General features: G+C 40.9%; 1 protein-coding gene across 1 annotated transcript in view; it reads left to right on the top strand.

Moving 5' to 3' along the window:
• CPVL (carboxypeptidase, vitellogenic-like) overlaps positions 1-10,681 on the top strand; it is a 162,996-nt gene that overhangs the window by 107,624 nt on the left and 44,691 nt on the right. The window contains exon 11 of the mRNA XM_006832276.1: positions 5,887-6,069. Within this exon, the coding sequence (XP_006832339.1) occupies positions 5,887-6,069 (183 nt within the window). The remainder of the gene's footprint in view (positions 1-5,886; positions 6,070-10,681) is intronic.

The raw sequence follows: 10,681 nt of genomic DNA on the forward strand, positions 1-10,681 counted from the left end.
CTGCCCATCTTCCAGTATGGAGTGTAGGTCTACTTTTGGCTCATTTGCCTCAGTCACTTAATCTTGTTTCTGGAGATGTGCTGATATGGTCGTCTGTTTCTGTTTTGGGGGCATATTCAGGATTAATTTCTAGCCTTAATACTTAGATGGGTGTGTATTTTGGCATTTTTAGTACTTTATGATTGCCTCCAGGTAGATGTGATCAGGAGATAGGCTTCCCTTTTCACTCTTCTTCCTGAGAAATTTCAAGATGTCTCTGTTGGTCGTTGCGATGTAGCTCAGGATTTAATTTTCAACCTATTTCCTTTTTAGTCTGCCAGTCCCTGCTCCACAATCCCCATTCACGCCTTTTGCTAGTGATAAACAGTTCCAGGCTGGCTGTGGATGTTTTGTGCTGCCGTTTGGTTTTAAGTGGAAACCGTCACTTTAAATTTTAAGGAGATCTGTGCCCATGTGTAGTAGAACCCTCCAGGGGTGGGGGTGGAGGTGGAGTGTCCACTCACTCAGGCACCCCCTCTAGTCACCAGAATGGAGGTGCACAGACAGTGAGAGACCAATGAACAGAGAAAAAAAAAAAAAAAAAAAAAGCATGTCCATAGCTTTATCTCCACGGTTCTGTCAGGCATTCTGGCTGCTCTGATCCTTTCCCCGCTCGGTCTCATCCAAGATGGTGGCTCTGGGAGCAGCTGAGCATCTTGAATTAGAAAACAATGGATTTCTTTCTTCTGCTACAAATTCCCCTAGCTGTAAGCCTTCCAACCTTCTAAATATTCCTTTATATGTGGTTCAGAGTTCTGGCACCATCCCCTGAGTCTGCTTGGTCGGGTATTCTGTATTGTTGCTGACGGAGCTCCTCACTGCACTTCTATCCAGTCCACCATCTTGTTTGTTCTCGGCTAGCTGTCTTAGTTTCTTAGTGCTGCTCAAATACCTCAAGTGGATAGCTTTGAAGAAGATAAATCTATTCTCTTAAGACTCCGGAAGCCAGAGGTCTAAAGTCAAGTCACCAGCCCTTAGGGACGGCTCTGTGTGTCAGCTCTTTGCAAAGATCCTGGTTTCCTTCACATTCTGTAGCCACAGAGTTCCTTGGTTCCTTCACAGGGTGTATTGTTGTTGTTAAGTGCCATTGTGTTTGGTCTGACTCATAGCAACCCTGTATAGAGTTTTGGAGGAGTGGCTGGTGAGTTTGAACTGCCAACCTTATCCTTATCTTAGGGAGCCACACCAGGACTCCCCACAGGGCCTATGCTGTTGTTTTTGTTTAGTGCCATCCAGTTGTTTACAACCCATAGTGGACCTGTATAGGGTTTCCAAGGACTGGCTGGGGAGTTTGAACCACTGACCCTGCAGTTCAAACTGACCTTGAGGTCAAGTGCTTATCCTATGGTGCCATATCAGGACTCATATCTTCCCCAATTGTGCTTGCTTATTTCTGTCTATGGTGACCTCAAGAGAGATTAGGTTTGTGACACACCCAACACTGATGTATCTTCATTAACATAACCAAGAAAGTCTCAATTACAGACAAGATTACATTCATAGGTATGCTGTTGTTAGGAGACTTCAGTTGGTTCCAATTTACAGTAACCATATAGGATAAAGTAGAGTCCTGGTTTGGCTCTGCAGGTTAATGTGCTGGACTGCAAGGTCAGTTTGAACCACAGGGTCAGCAGTTCAAGCTCAACATCCACTCCTTGGAATCCCTATACACGGTTGCTATGAATTGGAACCAACTCAAGGACATTTAACAACAATAGGATGAAATAGAACTGCCCTGTAAGGTTTTCAAGGTTGTAAATCTTTACAAAAGCAAATTGACACCCCTTTTTCCCTCTTATATTTCATATATTCTTCACCAACATCATAATTCAAACGCATCGATTCTTCTTTGGTCTTCCTTATTCATTGTCCAATTTTTGTCTGCATCTATGGCTCCTGAAAATACTATGCATTGGGTCAGATACACCTTAGTCCTCAAACTGGCTTCTTTGCCCTTTAACACTCTAAAGAGGTCTTTGGCAACAGATCTGCCCAATGTAACATGTCCTTTGATTTCTTCACCGCCACTTCCATGGGCATTGCTTGTAGGTCCAAGTAAAATGAAATCCTTGACAACTTCAATCTTTTCTTCATTAGTACTACGTAGCTTAGTTTTGAGGAGTTTGGTTTTTTTATGCTCAGGTGTAATCCGTATTGGGTAGAGTCCTGGTGTGGTAATGTAGGATAAGCATAGGACTGCAAAATTGGTTTAAACCACATAGTCAGTGGTTCAAACTCACCAGGCACTTCTTGGAAACCCTCTAATGGGTCACTATGGGTCAGTAGAGACTCCATGGCACGTGTTGTTGTTGTTGTTGTTGTTGTTGTTAAGTGCTGTTGAATCAGTTCCAACTCATAACGACTCTGTATAGGGTTTCCAAGGAGTGACTGGTGAGCTTGAATCGCTGAGTTTACAGTTCAAACAGACCTTGCAGTGCAGCACATGAACCCGCAACACCACATCAGGATGGCACTTAACAACAAAAACAATGCACACTGAAGGCTGTGGTCTTTGATCTTCATCAGTAAGCACTTCATGTCTTCTTCTCTGTCAACAAGCAGAGTTGTCATGTGTCGCCGCAGGAATGCAGTGATTGTGATTCAGACACACATGAGGAGGCTTCATACGTTCATGGAAAGACTCCATTTTCATTTCATTTCATTTATCCATAGACTTTTTGAACCCCCGTGGTACTTTAGGGGGGCCACAATTCAATCCCTAGCTGTAGTCAACATGTGCTCTTGGGCTTCAGGATTACCTATACATTAGCCCATGTGGCTTCTCATACCCACCACCACTGCATGTTATACCTCCCTCAATCCTTTCTAGGGGCATACAACATAAATACAACATTTAGTTAAAAACAGAAGCCTCAGTATTCTGATATTTAATGCTGGCAGTCTTAAATACCAACTCTGAAATCACCTTGTTATTAGTCTGATTTCTTTTTCTATTCCATTTAACTTAACGTGCCTCTAATCCACTGCCTTTGAGGCAATTCCGACTCATAGTGAACCTATATAATCAATCTTTATGGCAGCAGACAGCCCCCCCTGGCGGGTTTGAATCTCTGACCTTGCGATTAGCAACCCAATGCCTAACCCACAATGCCGCCAGGGCTTAGAAGTTAAAAAAGACTTTGCTTGCTCTGTAAAGAAAGGGCTCCGTTGGCCCCAGATGATAGACTTTGCATGCATCATGTATGTAAGATGATGCAATGTGGCTCTTCATTGCCTCCTTCCAGAGTCTGGTCTTGTTTATGAGTCTTGCACAATACGGGAAACCGCTCAAGAATGGGCTTTTTTTCACTTCAGTTCAACACAAGTGCATTGTAATGCTTTACCAGTATGTTGTTGTTGTTGTTGTTGTTATTGTTAGGTACCATGGAGTTGGCTCCGACTCATAGCCACTCTATACACCATCTTTGTGTATAAGCCTGTTTTTGCTGTAGCTTGTAGACTTTGCTCTCCTCCTCTAAGGATAAAATAATCAAATTTATTCTAATTTGCATTTTTGATTAGCAGTAAAGGAAGCTGCAAAATGTGCCTAGGGAAGAAATGCCAGTTGTATGGTGGCCTTGAAGAAGAATGTATCAATGCCCTTGTGCATTGGCTAGTTAGTTAATCAGCCTCTTTTCATGGAGGCCTAGAGGAGGAATTGCTTTATAGATGATTATCTTCGTTAATCAGCTATAATCAGCCCTTCCTAGAATGGTGAAGCATTTCAGCTTTGTTCACTGGTACAGATCACATATAATTGTTTCCAGACTGTTGGCCAAAACAGCTGTAGGAGCTTTTTGCCTTGGCCATACATATTCAAGGTCTTTGAGGCACTTTCTTTGTATAAACAATGCAGATATTTTATTGCTGTAGTTTAGTTGAAATTTTAAAGAAACGTTTAACTCTATTAGGATTTTTTCCTTTTAGTGTCCACTTAGGAGAGCGGGGGTGATGATTGGGACCATGTAACATGAAAGGGCCCCCGGTTCCTGCAGTGGAGGAACTCTTTCATCTCAGTCTGAATCCTGTCCCACTGCTGCTTGAGGATTTGGAGTGTGTAAAACTCCTGGGCTTTTTAATTATGTTTAAACCTTCTAAGAATTCTGCACCATGAAGGCCAAGATGGAAACATATGCATGGAAACATTTTATATCCAATTTGAGGATTCAATCAATGGTGTCCATTTGGGCCAAGTCAGAGCCTCTAAACAGATCAAAGACAGCCTGGTGTTGAGGAAAGCTTCTTTGTTGGGAAGCAATAATACTGGGTTGGTGGTAGTGTGCCATGGTGTCAGTTCTGACTCACAGCTACCCTGCACAGGGTTTCCGAGGCTGTAAATTTTTACAGGAGCAGAAAGCCTCATCTTTCTCCTATAGAACAGCTGGTAGTTTCGAACTGGTAACCTTGAGGTTCGCAGCCCAACTCGTAACCACTACGCTACCAGAGCTAGCATAAGAAGAGTATAATACAAAAGGAAATTTTATTCATATTTCCACCATCCAAATCAATCAACTGTACTCAATTTTTTAAGTTTAATTTACAAATATGTAAATATGCATACCTATTGTATATATTGATAATAATGGCATCGCTTATATTTGACTTTCTGCTTTCAAAGTTCACAATTATGTGATAAGCATTCTCCATCTCTTGTGGCCCAATCTAATAATTTAAATGGCTGGATAATATTCCATAAAGTTTGTGTTCCACCATTTATTTAATAATTCACCAGTGGAGGGGCTTTATTTATTTTTAATCATACAAATATGGCACTTAAGAACAATATTCAATGAATATTGTCATATGATTAAAAAAAAAATCTTTGGGTTTATGTTTGAAGAATACATTCCACATATTTAGATTACTGGGACGCATGGTGTCAAAGACTTAAATGTTAGGCTGCAGAAGTGAACCCCAATTTCACAAAGAGTAATATCACAGGACACTGCTTCTAGTCACTTCCCTAAGTTCATCAGCAGTAGGTATGACCTGAATTTTTTTTTCTAAGAAGATTTCAAATTGTTTCAGGAGAAAAGAAAAGAGATGCATCAGAAATGTTCCTTCTAGTTTGGCAAAAATTTGTATTGTAGGAAGAAAGTACAAAGAAACATTCCTCACTGCTAACAAGTGACTCTCATATTTGGGAAAAGGAGGAGTCGGAAGAGACATGGCAGACACATCCCCTGCAGTAACCAATTCAAGGCCTCCAAACAATGATAGTTCCCACTGACATCAAGTTGGCAGGGAAGAGCAACATGGGTTAGCAGCACTCGAGGAGGAATGCTCAGCTTGCTTCTGCAGCTTAATGAAGTGCAGGCTTCATGAAAATCCTAGGGTACAGTATTCTTCAGTTCCAGAAAATGCAACCACAGTCCTCTTCAACATAGCTGCACGTCCAAATAAAACCTGTGTCTCAGGGTAATGCAGCATCAAGTCCTCAATGTGTTTGGAGTCAAGAGAGTCTTTGTGCAAATGCCTCTGAAGAAGCAAACCTGTAGAGGACTGTAATGCTACCACAAGGTTTGAGTGGCTGGTGTGTGTGGCTAACAGTGTCACTGATCTGCTAAGCAGGCTTTTTTGAGCACTGTATCAAGGAGCTCTGATAGCATAGTGGTTATGAGTCAGGCTGCCAACCTCAAGATCAGCAGTTTGAAACTACCAGCAGTTCCATGGGAGAAAGATGAGGCGTTCTGCTCCCGTAAAGATTTACAGCCTCGGAAACTCCGTGCAGGGTCACCGTGAGTCTTGGGACTTAACAACAACATCACAGATGCTCATGCTTTCTTTCTCTTTCTCTGGCTTTCCCTGCTGACTCCCACATTTGTTGATGGCTTGATTTCATTTCAGGTTCTGATCTACAATGGCCAACTGGACATCATTGTGGCTGCTTCCCTGACAGAGCGCTCCTTGATGGCCATGAACTGGACAGGATCCCAGGAATACCGGATGGTGGGAAGGAAAGTTTGGAAGATCTTTAAATCTGATGACGAAGTGGCTGGCTATGTGCGGCAAGTTGGTGACTTCCATCAGGTCTGGAGACACTTGGGAGACCAGGGTTTGTGGGAATGGGTCTGTTGTTAAGTATGGTTAAGTGGGTTCCAACTCATAGCAACCCTGTATAGGGTTTCCAAGGAGCAGTTGATGGGTTTGAACTGCCAACCTTGTGATTCAAACTGACCTCATGGTCCAGTGCTTTATCCTATTGCCACATACCAGAACTCCCGTGTGAATGGGCTAGTGGGATGAAAATAAAATCTGTATATCAGTAGGGAATGCTAAGCATCAATCAGAGTTGTCAACAGGCAGGATGTCCTCTGCAGCTCACTTTCCATGAGCAATCATTGTCTCGGTTCAATTATAGTACAGAGGAAAAAGTTTCACTGTTGTTCAAGTGGTTGTCATTGTTGTTATGTGCCGTGGAGTCGGTTCCGACTCATAGCGACCCTGCACAGGGTTTCTGAGGCTGTTAATCTTTATGGGAGCAGAACGCTTCATCTTTCTCCCACGGAGCAGCTGGTAGTTTCGAACTGCTGACCTTGCGGTTCGCAGCCTGATTCGTAACCACTACGCTACCAGAGCTCCTTGTTCAAGTGGTTAGGAACCAATTAAAAAGACAGTACTCTGCTGTATTCGTTTCCTAGGGCTTCCATAGCAAAACGTCTCATATTGAGTAGCTGATGACAACAGAAATGTATTGTCTCACAGTCCTGGAAGCTAGAAGCCTATAGTGTCCATAGGGTCATGCCCACACATCTGCCAGTTTGTCAAATTGTGGTGGCTTACTTGTTGCTGTGGTGCTAGAAGCATTGCCACTGGTGTTTCAAATACCGGCACAGTTACCCATGGTGGGCAGGTTTCAGCTGAGCTTCTAGACTTAGACAGACTAGGAAGAAGGAATAGGTGGTCCACCTCTGAGGACTTAGTCACTGAAAATCTTAGAAGTCACAACAAAACATTATCTGATACAGTGCCAGAAGATGGACCCCACATGTTGGGAGGATCTCAAAATGAAATTGAGAAAAGGGTTGCCTCCTCAAAGTAGAGTTGGCCTAATGATATGGATGGACCAAAGCTTTCAGGACTTTTACTTGCTGATGGGATACAACTCAAAGTAATAAGAAGCACCTGCAAATGTCTATTAATAATCAGAACATGGAATATATAAAGTATGAATTTAGGAAAATTAGAAGCCATCAAATATGAAACGGAGTACATAAAGATCACTATCTTAGGCATTGCTGTTGTTGTTGTTAAGTGCTGTCAAGCCAATTCTGACCCATAGCGACCCTGTTATAGGGTTTCTGAGGAGCAGCTGGTGAACTTGAACCACTAACCATGCAGTTCAAATGGCTTTGCAGTCTGGTGCATTAACCCACACCGTCACACCAGGACTCCATCTTAGGCATTAGTGAGCTGAAATTGGCAGGTATTGGCCATTTTGAATCATATAGTTTACTATGTTGGGAATGACAAATTCTAACAGGAAGGGTGTCACATTGTTCATCAAAAAAAAGAATATTTCAAGATCTAAAAGTACAGTGCTGCCTGTGGTAGGATAATATATATATGCCTACAAGGAATACCAATTACTACAACTATTATTCAAATGTACACACAAATGGAACTGGAACAGACAGAAGGACCAAAATCAATGGTAAAGAAATTGAAGGATTCTACCAACTTCTTCAGTCTGAAATCGATCACATATGAAATTAAGATGCATCAAAAATTACTGGTGATTAGAACTCAAAAGTTGGAAAATATGACGTTGGTGATAGAAATGACACAGGAGATCACATGATAGAATTTTGTTAGATCAATTATTTATTCATCAAAAATACCTTTTTTCAACTATATAAGCAGTGCTTATACACATGAACCTCTCCCAACAGAATGCATAGGAATCAAATTGACTACATCTGTGGGAATAGATGGAAAAAAGCATCAGCCAAAAGCCAACTGTGGAACAGAGACTATTAATTGCTCATATGCAAGTTCACATTGAAGCTGAACAAAATTTAAAGAAGTCCATGAGAGTCAAAATACAACCATGAGGATATTCCACCTGAATTTAGAGACCATCTCAAGATTGAATGCATTACACACTAAAGACTGAAGACCAGAAGAGTTGTGGGAAGACATCAAGAACGCCACACATGAAGAAAACAAAAGGTCATTAAAAAGAAAGAAAAGACCAAAATGGATGTCAGAAAAAACTGAGACTTTCTACTGAATGTAAAACAGATAAAGTGAATGGAAGAAACGATGAAGAAAGAACTGAACAGAACATTTCAAAAGACAGCTTGAGTAGGCAAAGTAAAATATTACAGTGAAATGTGCAAAGACCTGGAGTTAGAAAATCAAAAGGAAGAACACACCCAGCATTCTTCAAGTTGAAACAACTGAAGAAAACATTCAAGCCTCAACTTGCAATATAGAAGAATTTAATGGACAAAACACTGCAGGAAGCATCCAAAGAAGATGGAAGGAAAACACAGTCACTGCACCAAAAAAAAAAATAAAAAATGCGGAAATGGGTTTTTTTTTTTTTACTCAGCCATTTCAGGAGGTAGTATGATCAAGAACCCATGATATGGAAGGAAGAAGTCCAAGTAATGAAGGCATATCAAAAACAAGACACCAGGAATTGACAGAATACCAACTGAAATATTTCAACCAACTCATGCAGCAATGGAAACATCCACTTGTCTATGCCAAGAAATTTGGAAGACAGCTATTTGGCCAAACGACTGGGAGAAGTACATATGTCTACTCATTCCAAAGAAACGTAAGCCAAAAGAAAACAGAAATTATCAAAAAAAAAAAAATTATAATTGATATCATATGCAAATAAAATTTTGCTGAAGATAATTTAAAAACAGTTGCAGCAGCACATCTGCAGGAGCTGCCAGAAATTCAAGCTAGATTCAGAAGAGGAAGTGGGACAAGGAATATCATTGCTAATGTCTAGATGCATTTTATTTATGTCAAATAAAAAGCTAGAAGCAGGAATACCAGAAATCTGGTTAGTTATGTTATTGAGTATGCAAAACATTTCACTGTGTGGATCATAGCAAATTATGGATCACAATGTGAAGAATGGGAATCTCAGAACACTTAATTGAGCTCATAAGGAACCTGTACATAGAACAAGAGGCAGTATTTCAAACAGAACAAGGAGACACTGCATTGTTTAAAATCAGGACAGGTATGTGTCAGAGTGTATCCTTTTACCATGTTTACTCAATCTTTATGCTGAGCAAATATCCAAGAAGCTGGATTATATTAAGAAGAACATGGCATGAGGGTTGGAGGAAGACCCATTAACAACCTGCAATATGCACTTTCTGATGAAAATCAAAGACTATGTACAGCCTTCAGTATGGATTACAACTCAATGTAAAGAAATCAAAAATCCCTACAACAGGACAAATAAACAACATCATGATGACAGAGAAAAGAATGACTGTGTTAATGTTTTCATTTTACTTGGGCTCCCAATAGATGCTCAAGCAAAGTATGTGTCACAAGTGCTTCAAATCCTCTTCACTGTCAGCAGCAAGGTTGGGTCATCCACATATCTCAGGCTGTTAATAAGTCTTCCTCCAATCCTGATGATCATGCTCTTCTATACCTGTGGAGCCCCCCGGACAAATTTCTCTAGCTGTTACCCCTAGCCCTGTCTCCTAACAGAAGAGCCACAAAGCTTCCAGAGCCTGTGGCCTCTATTGTGCTAGAACTGTGGTTGCTGTGAACCATTATTCCCTAAGGTGGCTTCTGGTCAACACTGAGCACTGCACCTCCAGTTGGCAGGCCTCAGCTTCTCAAGCATGAGTAGGACTTCTTCCATGATGACATGATAATTACACCATTCACTTCCAGAAAGTTTTTGGAAAAATCAAGAAAGGCCCTAGAGAAGCTTAAATTTTCCACCCACTTTTTATTTGAGGCAGTATTAAGACCTCACTTGTGCGCATGCATTTCCCTAATAGAAAACTTGGACATTAGAAATCTATAACTCCAAACAGAAATTTATTAGAGACACACTGTCTTAAAAGTACTTTGTTTTGAGAAAATAACAGAGTTCACTAATTTTATAAAAAGTCACTGGGTTATGATATGCATCACTTATTTTATGTGATTAGAAATTAGGATTATTCCAATGCAAAAAGGTATACTTGCCCACCCCCATTATACTAAATACTATGTGTGACACAGTGGGTTAATGTGCTGGACTGCATAATTGGTTTGAACTGCAAGATCGGCAGTTCAAGCTAAACAACTGTTGCTCAGAAACTCTACACAGGGTCGCTCTAGGTCAGAACCAACTCGATGGCACTTAACAACCACAACAACAACATCTTGGACAGAGGAAACATCTGAGGTACACATTTCTGGGACCAAGTAAGGATAAACTTTACTTTGGAAAAGTTATAACATTATAGTTTCAAAATTGAGATAAATTATGCCAAAGAATTAAATTCTGAAGAAATGACAGACTAAATAATTCAGAACGGAAATCCTTTTGGCAGTATATATTATGAGATGTGGAAACGGGCTTGGGACAGACAGTCTGCCCCTCGATTGTCAGCACACAGCCCCTCTCCCTCTCTGGGTCTAGAGTCCCCAGCTGCTCCATCTC

Source organism: Chrysochloris asiatica, unplaced genomic scaffold, assembly GCF_000296735.1.
Source record: "Chrysochloris asiatica unplaced genomic scaffold, ChrAsi1.0 scaffold00006, whole genome shotgun sequence".
NCBI classification, from domain to species: Eukaryota; Metazoa; Chordata; class Mammalia; order Afrosoricida; family Chrysochloridae; genus Chrysochloris; species Chrysochloris asiatica.